We start from the raw sequence: 22,093 nt of genomic DNA on the forward strand, positions 1-22,093 counted from the left end.
CACTTCTTTTGGTTGCTGATAGCCACAGTAATTCACTGAATGCAAGTGAATTGGGGCCTTGAATTGTGATAGGGCAAAAAAAATTGAAATTCTTTAATAAGCGACTTAGCGAATCTGTTCCATTTACATCTGGAATAAGCTTACAAACAAATGGTCTTGAAAAGATGCTAAATGCCAACATATCAAATGCTTGCTCTACAAGCATTCTTGTAATAATGCTTAAAAACCCTGCCTCCTCTCCTAGCTTGGCCTGGAAATAACTCCTGTCCAAGTCTGAATGTTACCAGATCATCTAAGGATTTGCAATAAACAGACACCATCTTTGTCCTCATCCAGAGAGGATAAAGATAAATACACTGCAAAGAAATCCATGCAGGCAGTTTGCACTTGCCATGTGTGAAATGCATTATTCCCTGCACGAACATGCGTCCACTTCACAGAATCAAAAGCATTCACTAGTGGTGGAAATCTTTAGGACCAAAGATGTGAAGCCATCTATTCTTCTTATAGATGTTACATTTATCATACAATCAGACTCTTAATTACTCCTATATTTTGTATTCCAAAATGTTACTTTCTAAAAGAAACCTCTCCAAGTATTGTGAACTTGTAACAGTAGTTGGACTTATTCACCTTAGTTATTTAATAATTTTGGGACGTTTGGCATGTCATCTGGATTGTACATATTGTGATTACTTTTTATTGCGTTAAGTGCATTGCTAATGCTGCCTGTTCCCACTGCACATCTCTTCACCAGTAAGATTCACTGAAGCTAGCCACTACTAAGGAGGCCCAATTCCTAACCAGACCTTCTCAGTTGCTACTCTCTGCAGGTCTGGCAATTTATTCTGGACAGATGCTGGTACCTGAAATATTGTGGTATTATTTACATCCGCACTCCTTGGTCTGTGGTACCAGCATTCTTACGTTGTAGGCAACATCAAAGCAACTTTTAGCATAGCAACGTAGCTTTGGGCACTTCACGGGAGCGATATGGAGGTTGAACTATAGAAAAACTACACACAGCTAAAAGGAAGGGATTTCAAGGGACATCTGAAAGATGGAGTGGGGCAAGATGGATCACTGAAGGCTATGTCACTTGTAATGGAGTAAAGGGATGGGAAAGGTACAATAGAAGATCAGAGGGTTGGGAAATTAGCTCAAGATAGAAGCTTTTTCCCCAGGGTGGAAGAGTCAATTAAAAGGGAGCCAAGGTTTAAGGTGCAATGCGCAAGGTTTAAAGGAAATGTACGAGGCAGATTTTTTTACACAGAGGGTGGTGGTGCCTGGAACTTGTTGCCGGGGTGGGGGTGGGGGTGGGGGTGGGGGGGTGGAGATAGTGGAAGCAGATGTGATAGTGACTTTAAGGGGCATCATGACAAATACATGAATAAGATGGGAATAGAGGGATATGATCCCCGGAAGGGTAGGGGGTTTTAGTTCAGTCAGGTAGCATGGTTGGTGCAGGCTTGGAGGGCCAAAGGGCCTGTTCCTGCGCTGTAATTTTCTGTGTTCTTCGAAAGTAGAAATTAATGTAGGATGATTTGTTTAAAAAAAAAATTGAATTTGATACATTGGGGAAAAACAAAATACACCAACAACTAGGATGCTGTTTGGGAGGTTAACTATGTTTGATGGAGTGCGCAGTCCAGTGTCCTGTAAACAAGCAAAACAGAAGTCTAACTACAGAATGAAGGAACCAATGGAAAAGTAGAAACAAAAAGCAGAAACTGCTAACTTACACAAGGGGTTAGTCAGCATCTGAAAGACTGAGGTATTGAACCCAGCCTGCTTTTAGTGTGGAACAGCTGGATGAGTGTTGTGCATTGCTTTGCAACATAACAGCCAGATCAGAACATTAGCTCTTTGTCCCAATTTCAAAGTTGTAAATGACTCTCATCTCAGTCTGTAAATAAGGAAATGGCTCCCAGTTGTTTATTTACATCGCCAGACAAGAAAAGCAAAGATTCATTGGGAAACATCAGCAGTCTGTGTCATACAAGCTTTCCATTCATTTTCTAACAGCAGTCATTGTTTCTTAATGCCATCAGTACTCAAAGGAACCTTACAAATAATGCAAGGGCAAAACGTGACATTCATGTCAAATACAATCAGAATGTTAAGGGAATTGTTTTGGCTGTTTCAGTGATAACCACATCCCAGTGTTTAATGCATCATGCTGGTACCAGTCCTCTCATTCTTTTTCACTTTTGTAAATCTAGGTTCCAATGGGTGTTCTACGTCAACTATATAGGGTGAGATTTGCTGTTTAGCAGTAGTATGTAAGGCACTATACATTACTGATTAACAGCAATTGACTCTCATTCTCCCTCAGAGTAAGGTGAAACAGCAAATTAATTTAAAGAGACATCAAACCAAGTCTACAGATTTCACTACATGCAAACTTGAATACTGACTAAAAAGAGGCATGATGTGGATATGCCAGCGTTGGACTGGGGTAAACACAGTAAAAGGTCTGACAACACCAGGTTTAAGTCCAACCGATTTATTTGATAGTACATTCACTAGCTTTCGGGACTAACCCCGAAAGCAAGTAAGTGTACTATCAAATAAATCGGTTGGACTTAAACCTGGTGTGGTCGTAAAAAGAGGCATGCAATCAAAGCTTTCCATCTTGCACTCATAAGGATAGCTCACAAGGATTTTGCTATAATAACGGTGAACAACAATTTATACTGCATCATACAAGTGCTGATTAATTGGCAAGTCGACTCTGATTCATGGAGACATCACCAGAGAGCATGTAGCATGGAATACTGTCCAGCTTTGTTCAAATTTAAATCGGGCAGTTGTCTCAGATGGTCAAGGCATTGCCCTGGGGAATGAACTAGGAAATGACTATCACCCAAACTTATGTTTAGCTGAAAAAAGTGTAAAGCATGCACACATTCCTTCAATCTGCAAAGGACAGGATCCTGTTCTATGTGGTTTCTATCATTCACGAGCAAGCTACACTGTGAGCCAAACTGACAAACTTAAATAGGCTTTCAGTGCAACTCTTAGCACCATCAGGATTGTTTAGAAGGTATTGTCCAATTGCAGAATCACATCTAAAGTTAGACACACTATTTTGGATTTTGGAAGCATAGGCTAGTTGGGTACAATCAATATTGTGCCTGTTGTGAACAGCCAAAGGCATGTGCTGTTTGATATGATCCACTAATCATCAGGATATATGGCCTGGCATCACACAAGCACCGTAATTCATATACAAAACTGCTCATTTGTGGGAGCAGCATCCTGTTGATGGAGAATACCATTCAGGTTGCTACTACATAATAACAAAGTGCAATGGCTGGCTTCACTTGTTGCTCAAATTGTTTGAGACACTTTAGCCTTCTAGACTAATCGGAGATAGACTGGACACTTTTCAAGACCAAAAGTGGCGGCCTTAGGCTCATGAGTTTGCGCGATATACAATCCATTGCAAACTACCAAATGGCTATTCACATTCAAACCTTTCAGAAGGAACACACAAACTGACTAACTGTTAGACATTGCTAATTTCAGGGTGTAACAGTTGCCACAGAAGAACAGCATAAGAGTTGTTCACAGTATTATCTTAATTTCAGACTTACTAGCTCAATCCCAAATACAAAACCAATAATTGGAAGAGCATTAAAATTGGGTTTAGAATAAAAGGAGAAGAAAAAAAACAGCGGGCATTTGCATGTGTCGTAGCAATTTCTCAAGAAAATATTTACATGGTTGGGCAGTGGACAGCACTGAACAGTGAGTCAACACTTCTCAGACTTAACCTACAGTGAGTTATAAAAGAGAAAATGCACAAGGAGAAAGTAATAGCTCATTGGAAAGACATTCACTGCTCATTGATGATCTAGGAAAATACAGAACTGGTTCTCGTCTCCATGCAATGACAGCATGGTGGCACAGTGCTTAGCACTGCTGCCTCACAGCGCCAGGGACCTGGGTTCAATTCCCGGCTTGGGTCACTGCCTGTGTGGAATTTGCACATTCTCCCCATGTCTGCATGAGTTTCCTCCAGGTGCTCCAGTTTCTTCCCACAGTCCAAAGATGTGCAGGTGGACTGACCATGTTAAATTGCCCGTTACTATCAAGTGGATCAGATAGGGTAAATGCATGGGGTTACAGGAATAGGGCCTGGGTGGACTGTGATCAGTACCGACTCGATGGGCCAAATGCCTCCTTGCACACTGTAAGATTCTATGGGATTAACACTATATCCTATAAGATACTGAAGGCTAAATGAAAGCAAGGAAGTAAACACCATGCTCCAGCTTACAAATTTAAACAGCAGTCCAATATTAAGACACAGTGGAGTCTGTGCGTTTCTAAAACCATTCAGTTAAATATAAATCATTCGTGACCAAAGGACCCATGAGTCACAAAATTTAGCTTTATTGCTCTTCCCTCTGACTTGCAGTGCATTCATCCTCCAACACAGTCAAGTTGCCATTGATATCAGCATCTGGAATAAATTTTCAGAGACTAATCCCAGGACTAGTTAAATTAACAGTCTACCACACTTCTATAGGTCAAGGCTAAGAGAAACAAAGCATTAAGTTACTCCATTTTACTTTTCAATAACTGGCTGCTGCTTCCTCAGATTGGAGCCTTGCACAGTTAAATGAAGTAGAAATTAGTAAGTGAATAATCAGATCATCCAAGCTTAAAAAGGTATGCTATTTCATGGTGCCTGTGTTTTGTTTGCAATAAATATTGAGTTAAAAGTGAGCAGATTTTCGCAGTACAACTGTATCCCAGCTCATAGACAATTACAACATCCTAAAAGAACACCCTTCTCTGAGATTATAAATTTTTAGCCTATTAATTTGAATTTACAACACAAATTATTAGAACTGTGTAGAACTCAGACTTCTGTCTTACCCATACCAGAGTCCTTCTTTGTGCCGTCAGATATTATTTCCACATGATCACTGTCCACGTCATAACTGAAGAAGTCATTCAGATAAGTCTTTGACCTCTGCCCACCAAATACGTAAAGGCACCGATTTTTCTGAAACAAAAGACTTGGTTTTAGGGGAAGACATTGTGGAAAAAACTACATTCATACGTACAATCCTGTTCCAGGAAGGGGATGAAGGAAACGAGAACCCAGCTGCTTGTCAACAGACTACAGATAAACATCTTATACTTGTACAAATCTAATACAGCACAAGGTTGAAATGGTGCTGGAATTGATAATTCAACCCAAGGCATGAGACAGAACACACAGCAAAGCACAAATGCCCATCCAAGTAAACATAAATCAAGCCCCACAGTGATGCTAATTTAAATGCACACAAATGCACTCTACAAATAATCCATCCTCAGCATTTCCACAAACCACGGTACCAATCTCAACAGCACTGCAGGTTATGAGAAACAGAAGTCATCCCAGTTCAATTCCTCTTCTTTCCAAATCCAATTTACAAGCAGCTGTTTCAGCGCAGAAGATCTCACCATAATCCATGAAAAGGCAACTTTATTCAACTCCCTCAAAAAGTCAAAACGTCATAAAGAATTATAAAAATGATTTCTCATTAAATGCTGCTTTGAAAGAAATTATTCTACCCGAGTTTTTGAGGCAGCTGGAGACAGAATTGATAAAATTGTTTTCCCAAGCCTGCAACTTCAACTGTGTTTAACTCCCTCAATCTGGCATAGCAGCTTCAATCACTGCCTCCCCACTCTGCACACCCGCTGTTAAAACAAGGCAAGTCAAATGGAGCAGTCCAGAAGCTCTCAAGTAACAGTGCTGAAATCCCACAGAATTGTTTTCAAACAGGAGCCTTCAATACTCAACTCTTATTTAGTATTCCCAGGCTCAAGAACTACCAATTGTTTCAAGCCATCAGATGAATGCCAACACTGCAACTGGGAGAAGAGACTAGGGCTTGAGAGCTGTTCCCTGCCGTTTTCCTAGATGTTGCTTTATTATTGAGAATGGAGATGAAAATCAGACATTGTCTGCAAAGAACCCTTCCTACACTCAAGTTCAAAGCACCGTTGATGAAACAACTGTAAATGGCTGGGCCAGGGATGTTCTCTTGACGAACTCACAACAGTGATATTCTGGAGCTGTGATAAATGGCATCAAAAATGATATCATCCTTTCTTAGATCACATGAAGAATCCTGCAGCAAGCTCAATACAAATGCAAACTATTTATTTTTTTCACTGATACAAACACAGCTGACTAACACCTCTCAATACCATACCTCTCAATCACATTGTAAAAACAAAATACAGGAGCTTCCACACACCATGTGAGAGAAAAATATATTCCATCTAGCTGGGATGAAAAACATTAAGTGAATGCAAACGGGTGCAAACGTCTTGGCAGAAATTGCAAGTGCAGAACTTCAGGCAGCTGGCTTTGTTGTTAAATGCCAAAAACATATTATATAACAAAAATAAGTCAGAATGAGTGGAATATCTATGATCTCAGATTTCTCCAATTTTCACAGCCTACATTCTGCTCTTTGTGCTAGTCAAAGAGTGAAAATGCCAAACATGATTAGATTTGCTCATGACAGGATATATTTTTGTCACAGACCAGAAATTATTCATAAGAAACAGAATTTATATATTAACTTACAATGTGAAGACGCACAAATTAAGACACTGTAATCCACTCTGTCAGATGTATATATTTTTGATGGTCACTTCAAACAAACAGCAAGTCTTCAAACAATATTTTTGTTCGTATTGCAATTGATCTCTGATCCCATGTTAACATGTCACTGCAAAGTCAGTGTTCAACGCAGATGATCCATGTCTGGTGACATTGCTGGGGAATTCAATATGCAACAATTTCCATGGCAATGGATCCAACATAATTGCCCACAGGCTTTCGAGACTGACAGCATCAAGGAGGATGCACCGACATAAAAGTCGCAATGAGCCACAAGAAGTTTCCCAAAACACAATGTACTTAATCCTACACTAATGCTTGCCTGTGTAACAATAAAATCTTCATTGTTACGACTATTGGAGCAGTTTTAAATGGAATTGGAAAGTATTGCAACTTTATAGCTGAGAACTATGAATATCACACAATGCAGTGCTACTCAAGAGATTCCTAACTGAACTGTACTTAAGGCATTATTGACATTTTTTGGATGGTCCCTCTGATCTGTGGATTCCAGGTTACTGGTATGGGAGACGGTGTGCCCTCAGACAGACTACAGTCAAAGTCTGGCACTGCTTAAAACAGGTTTGTTAGCATACAATTTGGTCAGAGTGGGCGTGTTGCTCCTCAACAGTATGTGTGCCAATATCTGACTCTCTAATGCAGATAATATACTTGGGTGGAGGTAGCGTGCAAGGTTCACAGAATGGCTATATCAATCTATTACATTGATGATGTATCAGTGATATCATGTGCTAGAATCTCTCTTTAGAGATGGAAAAGATATTGAGATCTGAAATTCTGATCAATCTGGACAATGAAAGGGTAAGTGACAAAATCCCAAGAGTTTCAGGAAAAGAAACAGCCTGCATGGGAGTTTCCAGTGGAAATATTCCACCTTCAGGGCACCAAAACAGAATAATGTCATTGCTGTTTGTGCGGTTTTACTGGTAGGAACATTGAGGTTGCAATTATCTCATTGACAGTAATGTCTGTAGTGTAAAAATAAATTTGGCTACCGTGAAGTATTGAGATGTTTGAGGAGTTATAAAGTAATATTTAAATACAGCTGTTTAAAGTACTCAAGTAAGAATTGTAGTAAGTCTAGCGTCCCATAGTTAATTAACATGAAGTAAAAATCTCCACTGCCAAGCTTATAAGTGGGCATTAAAATACTTACAGTATGAAAAAGCATGCAGTGCCCAATCCTTGACTGTACATCCTCTGGTCCAGCATTGCATGAGTCTTCCCGAAGTAGCTTCCAAGTATTAGACAGACAATGGTATGCAAAAAGTCCACTGAATTGCGGTTCATTAGCTCGAGTGTCATCAACATTTCCATTGCAAGTTAATATCCTTCCTCCAAACGTGTAAATCATGTGTTTCTCAGAATCCATGCACATCTAAGAAGAAGAAATATTATTTTTGCTATCAGCTTTATCAGAATAAAAATTAAGTCAGCTGCATATTAGCTTTAATCCTGCTCTCATAAAAATTTAGGAAGCTTGGGTTAGTTTAAATCTTCGAAGGGAGGAAAAAGAAGAAACAGGTTATCTTAGCTCATCATAAGCATGCATGCTTGATTATGAATTAAATTACATCAGTGATGGCAAAAAAAAACCTCCCTGTGGTTACTTTCAGATGAAGAAAATGGAGAGATCTACGATTATAAAAAACCCTTAGAAAAACAACTTTTAAGTGAGGCTTAAAACTGACATTTATAATGAAGTCATGATGTAGAGATGCCGGCATTGGACTGGGGTAAACACTATAAGAAGTCTCACGAGACCAGGTTAAAGTTCAACCAGTTGATTTGATAGTAATCCCACAAGCTTTTGGAAACATTGTTCCTTCGTCAGATGTGTGGAAGGTTCTGATCAGAGAAGGCATATCAGATATATGATATACAAGGGATATTAGATATGCCCTTCTCTGATCAGAACCTTCCACACACCTGACGAAGGAACAGTGTTTCTGAAAGCTTGTGGGATTACTATCAAATGAACTGGTTGAACTTTAACCTGGTGTTGTGAGACTTCTTACTGAATTTATAATGAAGACAGGCTAACAAAAGCTAGTAAATAGAGTTTCCACTCCCAGTGTATCATACCTGATGATCAAACACCAACTTTGGCCCGCCATCAGTAGCCGTATCCTCACTTAACAGTGTCCATTTATTAGTATCTATGTCATAGCGGTAAAAGTCACTCTTCAGAGACTTGCTATTCCTCACAGAAGAATCTAAGTAACGACCCAGTGTGTATATCTGTCTCCGTGTTGTGTCAATACACATCTTATGGCAAGACCTAGCACTTGGGCCACTCTAAAAAGAAAAATGAAAGAAGGATGGCAAGTTAGAGGAAAAGGACTACGAAATGCATTTTAAATAATACAAGCCATGATGTGGAGATGTTGGGATATTGACTGGGATGGGCGCAGTAAGAAGTCTCACAATACCAGATTAAAGTCCAACAGGTTTATTATTGGAGTTCTATGAGGATGTGTCTAGGGCGGTGGATAGAGGAGAGTCGGTGGATGTGGTCTTTCTTGATTTTCAGAAGGCGTTTGACAAGGTACCTCACAAGAGGTTATTGCAGAAGGTAAGGGGACATGGAGTTGGAGGTAGGGTGTTAGCGTGAATAGAGGATTGGTTGTCAAATAGGAGGCAGAGAGTGGGGGTTAATGGGTGCTATTCGGATTGACGGTTGGTGACTAGTGGAGTGCCCCAGGGATCAGTGCTGGGGCCTCAACTATTTACCATTTATATAGATGATCTGGAGGAGGGAACCAAGTGTATGGTGTCGAAATTTGCTGATGACACCAAGATTGGTGGAACGGCAAATTGCGCGGAGGGTGTGGAGAGTCTGCAGAAGGATCTAGATAGGCTGGGCGAACGGGCCAGGAAATGGCAAATGGAATTTAATGTTGGCAAGTGCGAGGTGGTCCACTTTGGTAGGAATAATGGTAGGAAGGACTATTACTTACGTGGCAAAAAACTGCAGCAGGCGACGGTGCAGAGGGACCTCAGGGCCCTTGTGCATGAGTCGCAAAAACCCAGCCTGCAGGTGCAGCAGGCGGTCAGGAAGGCTAATGGGATGCTGGCCTTCATAGCGAGGGGGATTGAATATAAAAGTAGGGAGGTCTTGCTGCAGCTGTATAGGGCATTGGTGAGGCCGCAGCTGGAGTACTGTGTGCAGTTTTGGGCGCCGCACTTACGCAAGGATATTTTGGCCTTGGAGGGAGTGCAGAGGAGGTTTACTAGGCTGATGCCGGAGTTGAGGGGGTTGAGCTACGAGGAAAGGCTGAATAAACTAGGCTTGTACTCGTTAGAGTTTAGAAGAACGAGGGGAGATCTCATTGAGACGTATAAGATGATGAATGGGATGGATAGGATAGAGGTGAAGAGGCTCTTCCCACTCAGAAAGGACAGTAGGACTAGGGGGCACAGCCTCAAGATGGGGGGGGGGGGGGGTTTAAGAACGGAGTTCAGGAGGAACTTCTTCACTCAAAGGGTGGTGAATCTCTGGAATTCTCTGCCCGTTGAAGTGGTGGAGGCTACCTCGCTAAATATTTTTAAGATGCGGGTTGATGGGTTTTTGATAAGCGAGGGGATTAAGGGTTATGGGGAGAGGGCGGGAATGTGGAACTGAGCCACGACAGATCAGCCATGATCTTATTGAATGGCGGGGCAGGCTCGAAGGGCTAGATGGCCTACTCCTGCTCCTATTTCTTATGTTCTTATGAATCATGAACTTTTGGAGTGCTGCTCCGAAAGTTTGTGATTCCAAATAAACCTGTTGGACTTTAACCTGATGTTTTGAGACTTATTATAAATAATACAAGTTTGAACAACAGTATGCAAGCCATCATCTTCAAACGTGGCACTGCAATATTCCAAATAACAGGTTGAAAATTTATTCATAGCAACCGCTGCAAAGTAAAATACAATTGCAACTACAGTACTTCTTTCACGAATACTGACATCCCAGAAAACTATTTGGAGTAAACTAATGAATGAAACAGCTGCAATTATCATTGATCCCTTATTGTTCAGCGCAAAAGTGAAATATTCCTTTAAAGCCAACCTGATGCCTTAGTACCTTTCAAAATATGTCATATCATGTTTGCATTCATCAGGGCAATATTGGTGCGGTAAAAAGCATTGAACATTTCAAATAATGATTTTTGCCTTGGTAGGTAGTTGTTTAATGCTCGTTAGTATTCTTGCTTCAGATTTTCTTGTTGAATTAGCAGCCTTGATCATGACTACCATGAAGGTAACTGCTTCATACTGTACACAAACTAAACTGGAAACAAGCATTTGCTGACTCACCATCTTTGATTTAATTTATTATTATTACATGTATTAACCTACAGTGAAAAGTATTGTTTCTTGCATGCAAGACAGACAAAATTTATCGCTCACAGAGAAGGAACCGAGAGAGAGTGCAGAACGTAGTGTTACAGTCATTGCTAGGGTGTAGAGAAAGATCAACTTAATGCAAGGTAAACCCATTCAAAAGTCTGATGACAGCAATGAAAAAGCTGTTGAGTCAGTTGATACCTAACTTCAGACTTTTGTACCTTTTTCCCCACGGAAGAAAGGTGGAAGAGAGAAAGTCCAGGCTGTGTGGGGTCCTTAATTATGCTAGCTGCTTTGCCGAGGCAGTGGGAAGTGTAGGCAGAGTCAATGGATGGGAGGCTGGTTTACGTGTTTTGCTTCTTTCAACTGATCTGAAAAAACATGGATGAGGAGGGTTTGAGCAGCAGGTGGCTGGGGGGAGGACCAGGGCTGCAGAATGTTTTAACATGTGCCTCAGGGGAAGGCAAAACCTAATTTTAACACCATGTCTGAATGCAGCACTACTGTAAATACAATACCTCCTTCAGTGAAGTAATAATCTAAATTGGGGCCTAACATCTACATCGTGGCTATAGTAGTGCAATTTGGGCTTAATTGGCCTATAGTTTCATGTTTGTTACTTTTTCTTTGCCATGAGGAAGTCTGAAGAAAGGATCCTCATACGGCACAACATCAACATTGTCATCTACATGCTCATCGAGTGGTGTTTCCAAAATCAAACCAGAGTACATTTTCAGAAGAATATCAAAACTTGTGCAATATATTTAAACTATTTAGACTGATATATCTATCTAGACTGAGGGCAGCACTGTGATTAGCACTGCTGCCTCACAGCACTAAGGACCTGGGCTCAATTCCAAACTTGGGTCACTGTCTGCACATTCTCCCCATGTATGCCTGGGTTTCCTCTGGATGCTCTGGTTTCCTTCCACAGTTCGAAAGACAAGCTGGTTAGGTGCACTGGCCATGCTAAATTCTCCCTCAGTGTACCCATATAAACGCCGGAGTGTGGCAACTAGCGAATTTTATTTTGGCCCTGGAGGGAGTGCAGAGGAGGTTTACTAGGCTGATACCGGAGTTGAGGGGATTGAGCTATGAGGAGAGGCTGAATAAACTAGGCTTGTACTCGTTAGAGTTTAGAAGAATGAGGGGAGATCTCATTGAGACGTATAAGATGATGAATGGGATGGATAGGATAGAGGTGGAGAGACTCTTCACGCTCAAAAAAGACAGTAGGACTAGGGGGCACAGCCTTAAGATAAAGGGGAGGTGGTTTAGAACGGAGTTGAGGAGGAACTTCTTCACTCAAAGGGTGGTGAATCTCTGGAATTCTCTGCCCGTTGAAGTGGTGGAGGCTGCCTCGCTAAATATTTTTAAGAAGCGGGTTGATGGGTTCTTGATAAGAGAGGGGATTAAGGGTTATGGGGAGAGGGCGGGAAAGTGGAACTGAGCCACAACAGATCAGCCATGATCTTATTGAATGGCGGGGCAGGCTCGAAGGGCTAGATGGCCTACTCCTGCTCCTATTTCTTATGTTCTTATGTTCTTATGAATTTTCACAGTAACTTCATTGCAATGTTAACGTAAGCCTACTTGTGACAGTAATAAGTAAATTTTATTTACCTTTTTGCTCTGAAAAACAAAGTGCACAGGCAATGCAAATCTATTTGCTTTTCTTAAAACGAGCAATTAAATCCATTACTTCAGAAGAGGCTAATAATAGCAAATCTTAGGATAGCACACAGGTCTGCTCAGCATGTGTGGAGATGAGAGTAAAATTTTTTATATAAACATTTAATTTACACGGCAAACATGCCTTTATAACTCAATGAACCTTAAAACAACTAACAGTTAGGAATTATTTCCACACACCATGCCAGGATCAAATCAACTTTAAAAACTCAACATGACAAAAAGAGTGAATTGCAGCTTAGCCAATTAGAAAAAGATTATTACGCTTAATCTGAACTGAATAGGATGAGAATCCTACGCATGCCCATGATCTGGTATCTCAATGATACACAAGACTTGAACAGAGTTTGCATGAGGAACTATTTTAGCAATTGCAGGTGCAATCCACTATTTATATTAAAAAGCTGCAACGGCAATAGTACCAATGAACTGTGCACAACCACCTAGTATTAGCATCAGTATGTTGCTGGATGTAAGGAAGTGACTTTCATTAACATTGCAATGCTTTTAAACAACCCCTAGTCTCAGACAGACCTGTAACCGCACGTACTACATAGCCCAATTTGCTCCCTAAACATAACCAAATCTGAGTAAGTGTCTATAACCGTATTGCAAGATTTCTCCCTTTTTCAATGCCTGAAGCGGCAGCAAACGGTATGGCTCCCAAGAAGGGGCTGAAGAAAGCAGCCACCAAGAACTGCGCCACAGGCGAGAAGAAGCGTATGAAGAGCCGCAAGGAGAGCTACAGCATCTACATTTACACATGCTGAAGCAGGTCCATCTGGACATCGACATCTCTTCCTCAGCCATGAGCGTCATCAACTCGTTCATCAACGACTTCTTCAAGCAGATCGTCAGTGAGGCCTCCCACTCGTCCGCTACAGCGAGCGGCAGACCACCTCCTCCAGGAAATCCAGACCACCGTCTGCATCCTGCTGCCTGGCAAGTTGGCAAAACACACCATCTCCAAGGGCATCAAGGCGGTCACCAAGTACACCAGCTGCAAATAACAAGCGCCTCTGGACAGATCGCACTCAAAAAAAACCCCTCAAATTATGGCATGACAATATCATACGCCCACCACTGCACTTGACTGCAATTCCACAGTGACGCCTGGCTAAAGTTATATCCAGTGGTCTTTTATGTTTTTAAGTGTGGGACCTTGATGCTAATCAACATACTTTTTTGACTTTGCACTAAGTACTCAACCAAACATAGGTCAGGGAATAGTAGACTGTTAGAATAGTAGACTGTTAGAGTAAAACTTGTCTGGTTTCACTGCACACCAGCATCAAATTTTCCATTCCATGCACCAACCATCTTTGCGGTATAAGGGACAGTCAATTTAACGCTACCAATTTTGGAAAGTTTCTGTTGTATAACTGCATGAAAGAGTTGCATTTATACAGTGGCTTTCATGGCCTCAAGTCATCCAAAAGCGCTTTGCAGTCAATTAAGTACTTCTGAATTGTAGTCACTGTTCTAACTTCAGAAATGCAGCAGTAAATTTGCACAGACTGAACTCCCACAAATAGAAATGTGGTATTGGCCAGGTAATCTGTTTTTAGCAATGCTGACTGAAGAATCAAAATTGGCTAGGATTAGAAAGGAGATGGAAATTGCCTAACTTAATCTCATAACTCCAAAAGTGAGCAGAGAGATTTTGAACTAATTTCCAGCACTGATGTGAGAGAGAGGTAGCTGGAAAACAACTTTACTATCCATTTTAAATTTAAGTTTTTAAGTTTTTTTAAGTTTGTTAGTATCACAAGTAGGCTTACATTAGTTCTACAATCAAGTTACTATGAAAATCTTCTAGTCGCCACAGTCCCTGTTCAGGTACACTGAGGGAGAATTTAGCATGGCCAATGCACCTAACCAGCATGTCATTCAGACTGTGGGAGGAAACGAGAGAACCTGGAGGAAACCCATGCAGAATCACAAAGGCAAACCTGTACTGACAAACAAAGAACAAAGTGAAGCAAGGTCACTTGTGATCAGCTTGTTGGTTTGAGTTGTTGCTACAACAAAGTTATAATCACAGGCAGATTACACTGCCAGTAGAAGAAAATGTGAAGGTGAGCAAAGAAGCCAAATCAGTGCTGTTGAAGCAATCTACCAATACTGCTTTCCAAACCGTTACCAAAGTACAGGAAGAGTTTAATGAAGAGGGAGAATGAAGAAAATATCAAATTATTAACATAGTAGCTTCCCAATTATTTAGGTCAAGTGCAGTTGGTGTTTTAGTAAAGTTCTATGAGTTTTTCATGCGTAAAGACCACTGGAGATCTAAAAACCACAAAGTTAAATTTTGGATGGTCGCAGACTCAATTCAAGAAATTAATTGCATTACGTATTGTACTCAAATGAAAACTCAATAATCCAAATTCAAGTCCTCAAAGCATGCAGTTGTTTTAAAGAGACCACAAGCAAAAGGACAGCACGCTTGCTGCACACCTTAAATTAGGAATTTAACTAATCAGCTGGACTATTTCTCGATAATGGCGCAGTTACTTAGTCAGCCACTAATATTCTTGTGTGATGATGGAATGGAAAAGCAGATTAGGAATAATGATAAAATAACATTCACGAAAACGAACCCTGTTGGCCAAGAGTCCTGACCAATAAACATCACTTAAGCGAAATCACAAACAGAATATCTGGTCCCAACCTCATTGCTGAGATTCTGCTGTCTGCAAATTAGCTGCTGTGTTTCCTGTATTACAGTGATAAGACTTCAGACGTACATCACTGGCTGAATGTGTTTTGTGACATCTTAAGAACATGAGAGGTGCTGCATTAATTCAAATTATTTCATTAATCTTTCACTTTTAGTGTACACTTTTAATCATTATTTGTCCAGACACCATTAATGGTTGAACACAGGCATTTTTATGTTTCAGTATTTTTGCCAACATCTGAAATGTTAAGTTATTGGCAGATTTAGGCCTGATGGTGGTGCCCAAGCATTATAAACACCAGCAGTTCAATTGAGAATTTGCAGCTGTCCTGATGTGGGCATCTGATGTGGCCTCCTCACGCTCCTATCTTTTTCCATATAATTGCACTGGTCATTGTGGCAAGAAACCAAATAGGCAATCTCCTTTGAATTTTAACCCCAGTTTGTCAATTAATGGCACTTAGCAATCCTGCAACTGAGAATCGAGACTTAACACTGAAGTTCATCCCTGAGATTAGTTTTTGAGGTGGAGGGGGAAAACATGAGTAAAGATTTGCCAGGGTTCTTGGCAGCCACCCCCCGCCCCAACTCCATTGAGAAAAAAATCCTATGGGTGAGTGTTCCTATAAATAACTTGAATCACCTCAGTGTGTTGGGGGACTAGGTGGGTCAGCTTGGGTCAGGGGGAGGGTCATCAACAACTGGGCTGCCACAAGTCAGCATATTCAGCACAACTGGGTGAAAAATATCCAAGTTAGCAAATCTATAAAAGTTTAATGGCTTCAGCATTTGCCATTGATTGACATCAAACAATTTAATTGCTTGTGAACAGTGCCAAAAAAACACTAGAAATGAAGTGTTCCTCTCTTTATCTGCGTTATGCAAGATGATCCAGGATTCCAACTAGGCAAAGCTAATGGCCCTCCCCGAAATTCTTGATCAAAGCACTTTTGTACACTAAAAACAAGCACCACAGGGACAGAAAGGAACCAAGTTTTGGAAATAATTATCCTACAATACAAAATACAGTACTGAGCTTTCACTCTTCAGCTTGAAAGAATAGTTATTTTAAAGTCTGCTCTGACAATGCTTTAATGGGGCTTTACACAAACAGAGGTAATCCTTCAGATCCTTGGTTTAAATTCCATCAGTTTGTGCTGAATTGCCTGAAGCAGTCAGGAGTGTCAACACCACTCCTCTATTCGGATAGCCTTAAAAGTTTTTTTAAAAAAATCAGGTCAGTCACTAAGGCTGAGCTAAAACACATTCTCCCTCAAATGCCACCCACTCGGTCCCAAATTTGCACCAAAGGTGGAAAACATAACTCACTTAACTTAAAAAATATGCGCTACAAAGCTCTTGAACAATTCTCACTCAAATTTGTGAGCCATTTCCTTTCATAAGCTTTTACATTTAAAAATATTCTATTGAGCATATATATCAGGGTATGTCCAGATACAATGTGCATCATTTTTAACCCACGCAGACATGGGGAGAATGCAAACTCTGCAAAGACAATGACCCGCTGTGAGGCAGCAGTGACAACCACTATGCCACCGTGCCACTTCACTTTTTCATACATGTAGATAACAATTGCTGCAGAACTCGGCAAATTTATATATTTGCAAACTAACACAACTGCGCTCCATCATTGAATACCAATAAATAGACATACCCTACCTTGTGGTGATGTTGAGGTCTGTTCGCAGCTACTACAAAGACAAATTTACTAATCACTTTGCTTCAATCTGCTGAAGCCTTAAGCTTCACGTTCGGAGGTAAATGTAGCTTTACCATGATCCAAGAGACAAGTAAAAGAAGAAACTTAGATTTATGTCTTCCCGAGATGCTCTAGTGAGTAAAGTACTTCTCTGAAATGTGCTAACTGTTGCAGTACAGGAACTGCTGTGGTAATTTGCTCACAACAAAGTCTCTCAAACTGTGGCAATGATCAGACAATTTTTTTTTCCTGATCTTGGTTAAGGGATAAATGTTGGCCAAGACATTTCACTCTTCTGCAAAATTGTGTCCTGAACTCTCATACATCTTTTATATTTTACATCTGTCAGAGGGCAAACAGGGCCTTGCTGAAATATAATGCTTCATTAGCATTAGATAGTGTTTCAATTTTATTAATTTCTGAGCTTTCTTTGCTAGTTTTCACATTGTTAGACACAGGAGATTCCTACAGCAAACAGGCATTTCTTAAGAGACCATAAGATAAAGGAGTATAATTATCCCATTTGGCTCACCGAGTCTGTTTCACCATTCAATCATGGCTGATCATCTCAATATCATTCTCCCACCTTTTAACTGCAACCTCTGATCCCCTTACAATCAAGAACCTCTCTATCTGTTTTAAAAACACTCAAAGGCCTGGCCTCCATAGCCTTCTGCGGCAATGAATTCCATACATTCAGCACCCTCTGGCTGAAGTTTGACATGATTTCAGATATACATGCTTCGCAAGAACACAATTCTGACTAGTGGTCTGCACCCAAGATGTTGGGATTGTCTTTCTCCTTTTAAGATGATGTCAAATTTGTGCGAAGCAAGTTGTAGGTTTTGTTCCCGTACTTACAATCTCTTCTGTCAGAATGCTTTCCATGGATGTTAATTGGCCTTTCTTGACCATTTTCAATTTTCTTTTAATGAATTTCCAAAGCCTCATTAAGGCAACCTTTGTACAATCACCACACATTTCTAAAATGCTTAAAGGCCTTTTTACTGAACTTATGTCCATCGATTCTTCTGACAGACTTTAACACTCCACAATACTGATTTTGCCCTTTGTTCTTGTTTTCCATTTTATTCAGCCCATAATGGGTCTCTTAGCACCAGGCTACCAGTTCTGGTAGAGGATCTGCATTACTGGAATTTTCTGTTTTTATTTCAAGTTTACAGCATTCACTGTCCTGTTTTTCACAGCCTTGCCACTCCCAAGTTCTCTTGATTGGTAATATTCTCAACTCTGATTCAGAAGGCTGCGTATAGATTCAAACTCTTTCCGGACAACAGCACATTGCCTACATTGTCAGTTCTGTGCACTTCTAAGAGTGTTATATGCTGTTGGTTGCTGTTTCTCAGATATTGCCTAACTAGATAAGCGTGAAAGCTCCCACAACACTATGCAAAGAGAAGCAGCAAGTTCTTCCAGTAACTCAGTGGATCTAACTCTAACCAGCACGACAGACTAACAAATCTGCTAATTGTGGGACTGTGCTGTATTCAAATTGGCTGCAATGCTTGTCTACACAATATAGCCTAACCTTCAAGTGTAATTCATTGGTTGTTAAAAGCTTTGGGATTTCCTGGAGACACAAGACACTATATAAATGCCAGTTCCTAGCTTCCCTTACATTGTTATGTCTTGCAGACCTTGCCATAATCAAAGCTACAAGATGAAGGCATGTAAAATCGCCGGCTCCAATGCACCCCTCCCTGATGAGCTCAATGCATTTTACGCCCATTTTGAGTAAGAGGTCAGTAAAAGCATGACCTCTGCCCTGGAAGCTTCGGATGAACCGGGATCTGAGGTCACCATTGTAGATGTTGGAGCAACTTTCTCAAAGTTCAACCCATGGAAAGCGACTGGCCTGGATGGGGTACCTGGACGGACACACAGATCCTCCACGTATCAGCTGGCGGAGGTATTCACAGACAGCTTCAACTTTCTTTACAACAATCTGAAGTCCCTATCTGCTTCAAGACGATGACCATCATCCCAGCACCAAAGAAAAGTAAGGCAGCGTGCCTTATTGACTATCACCCAGTGGCTCTAATCTCCATCGTTATGAAGTGCTTCGAAAGGCTAGTCCTGGACTGCTGGATCCACTACAGTTTGCCTACTGCCACAACAGATCCACAGCAGACGCCATCTCTCTTCCCTGCACTCAACCCTAGAACACCTGGATAATAAAGACACCTATGTCAGACTCCTATTTTTGACCACAGCTCAGCCTTCAACAACATTATTCCTACGAAACTTATCTCCCAACTCCACGACCTGGGCCTCAGCTCCTGTCTCTGCAACTGGATCCTGAACTTCCTAACTCTCAGACCACAATCTGTAAAGATAGGAACAACACCTCCTCCATGATCATCCTCAACACTGGTGCCCCACAAATCTGTGTTCTCAGCCCCTCATGACTGTCTGGCCAAATTCCTCTCCAATTCGATTTTCAAGTTTGCTGATGACACCACCATAGTGGGTCAGATCTCAAGCTATGACGAGACAGAGTACAGGAATGAGATAGAGAATCTGGTGAACTGGTGCAGCGAAAATAATCTTTCCTTCAACATCAACAACACAAAGGAGATCGTCATCAACTTCAGGGAGCATAGTGAAGAATATGCCTGTCTACATCAACAGGAACGAAGCAGAAAGGGTGGAGAGCTTCAAGTTTTTAGGTGTCCAGTTCACCAACAACCCTGTCCTGGTCTCCCATGCTGACACCATAGTTAAGACAGCCTCTGAATTCTCAGAAGACGAAGGAAATTTGGCATATCTGCTACAACTTTCACCAACTTTTACAGATGCATTCTTTTTGGTTTTATCACAGCTTGGTATGGCTCCTGCTCTGCCCAACACCGCAAGAAACTACAAAAAGTCGTGAATGTAGCCAAATTCATTACACAAACCAGCCTCCCATCCAACGACTCCGTCTACCCTTCCCGTTGCCTTAGCAAAATAGTCAGCATAATTAGGGATCCCTCACACCCCAGACATTCTCTCTTCCACCTTCTTCTTTTGGATAAAAGACAAATCTGAGGACACATTGCGACCAACTCAAAGACAGCTTCTTCCCTGCTGCTACCTTGCATTAAGGTGATCGTTATCTACACCCTAGCAAAGACTGCAATTCTACATTCTGCATTCTCTCGTTTCCTTCTCTACGAATGACATGCTTTGTCCGTACAGCGTGCAAGAAACAATACTTTTCACTGTTTACTAATACATGTGACAATAATAAATCAAATCAAAATTTGTACTTTAAGCGAAGAGCTTATAATAAAGAGCTACTGAAGCTCTTGGCTCAGAATAATTTCTATCATCACCAATATGTTGTGCGTGAACTCCTATGTTGCCAACTGGACACATGCACCAAGAACACAGCCACAATCAGAGTTGTCATGGGAGCTGCTAAAGGAATTATTAGGTGAGGTGGACCATAATCATTTCTGTTAGGACTGCCACACTGGGACAAATGGAAAGAATAATTTTGTGTTACAAATCTTGAATAGGCTTCTTTCTCCTTTCAATTATTTGCCTGCATCAGTCCAACATTTTAATATTAGGAATCATGTACAGCAGTATGACACAACTACGTAAGCAACTGGCTTGTCAGCGATTATCATTTTTGCAGGAAGTGGCATGTTGCAAGTCCAGATAATTGATGCAGATTGTTGTAATTGAAATTAGGCACAGAATTTAATTCCCCAAGGTTAAAAACCATAATTGTAATTGCTGCTAAGAACTATTGGCTGTATCAATGCTTAAAGATGCAAAACTTCAAAACTCTTCGGACTACAGCAAGAGTGTAGGAAAAAATCCTTTGTGCAGATTTTCAGATGATCCACACCAATCTAATTGGCAAAGTCACTAGTTTATGGCAGGTCAAATGCACATTTTACATGAAACTCCCCCTTATATAAAGGAAGGATTGCCAATTTACTGGCTGGAACTGAATTTTAAAAAAGGCTAAAGCCACATTCCGATTGATTACTGCAAGGCACAGTCAAAGATGGTTGCATATTTGCATCACAGTACTTTCTATATTGTAAAGCCACTGATATGGAGAGAGAGGCAGCAGAGCATGACCAGGACCAATTGCCTTGAAAGAGTATGAATGAGAGCCATTCCTTAACCCATTCGGAAAGCATCCAGACAATCACCTGAATACTCAACTTGGTGGAAACAAAACATTAGACTGCCAACTCTTGAGCAATGGGGCTCTGGCTATGAAAGGAACTTGCTCAGACTTATTCTAACCATATAAACCAGGCAACTTGAATCCACTAGCCATTACCATATTTAGGTCACTGTGCCGTTAGATAGGGTCATGTGACAAGCAAGCTGACCCTTCATGTGTTTAAGCATTTGTTTTCTCTGCAGACCAGAGCACAAGAAAATGAGATCCTGGAGAAGCAAGTCTGAGTGGCTTCCCTCTCACTCTCCCTATACAATTACCAAGTTTCAAACCCGGTTTACTAATTTTTGACTACTCATATGTCGTGGACAGCGTTTTAATAAACTCAACAGCAGGTGTTGCCAGGAGAAAACGTAAACCGCCTGCCGACATCTTTAAACCCCTCGATGCTGAAACTAGCAGGACCAGCGAGCCCAGCTTGCATCCACCCAAGACATCAGCCCACAATAACCAGGTCATTTTAATATTTAGTGGATTTTAAAATATCATTTAATCTATCCACTGCAGTACTGTCAAAGTAATACCAAAGCAGGGATCAAGAAAAAAACGGTGCTGCAAATTTTGAAATAGAGATGAAGTAGAGTACTGGGTGGCACGACAGCACAGTGGTTAGCACTGCTGCTTCACAGTGCCAGGGACCCGGGTTCAACTCCCGGCTTGGGTCACTGTCTTTGTGGAATGTGCATGTTCTCCCCATGTCTGCATGAGTTTCCTCCGATGTCTTGAAAGATATGCTGATTAGGTGCATTAACCCAAACAGGCGTCAGACTGTGGTGACTAGGGGAATTTCAC

The 22,093-nt window shown here is 41.0% G+C and overlaps 1 protein-coding gene across 2 annotated transcripts in view; it reads right to left on the reverse strand.

Moving 5' to 3' along the window:
* mkln1 (muskelin 1, intracellular mediator containing kelch motifs) overlaps positions 1 to 22,093 on the reverse strand; it is a 148,250-nt gene that overhangs the window by 46,463 nt on the left and 79,694 nt on the right. Inside the window, exons 10-12 of one of the 2 annotated variants that reach the window (XM_080207657.1) lie at positions 8,747 to 8,959; positions 7,818 to 8,039; positions 4,897 to 5,020 (exon numbers count right to left, since the gene is read on the reverse strand). In XM_080207657.1, the coding sequence (XP_080063783.1) occupies positions 4,897 to 5,020; positions 7,818 to 8,039; positions 8,747 to 8,959 (559 nt within the window). Of the gene's footprint in view, positions 1 to 4,890; positions 5,021 to 7,817; positions 8,040 to 8,746; positions 8,960 to 22,093 lie in introns of both variants that reach the window. The other variant, XM_080207656.1, reaches the window with a different exon arrangement.

Source organism: Carcharhinus amblyrhynchos, chromosome 19 (assembly GCF_965287045.1).
Source record: "Carcharhinus amblyrhynchos chromosome 19, sCarAmb.v2.hapA, whole genome shotgun sequence".
In the NCBI taxonomy this organism is placed as follows: domain Eukaryota; kingdom Metazoa; phylum Chordata; class Chondrichthyes; order Carcharhiniformes; family Carcharhinidae; genus Carcharhinus; species Carcharhinus amblyrhynchos.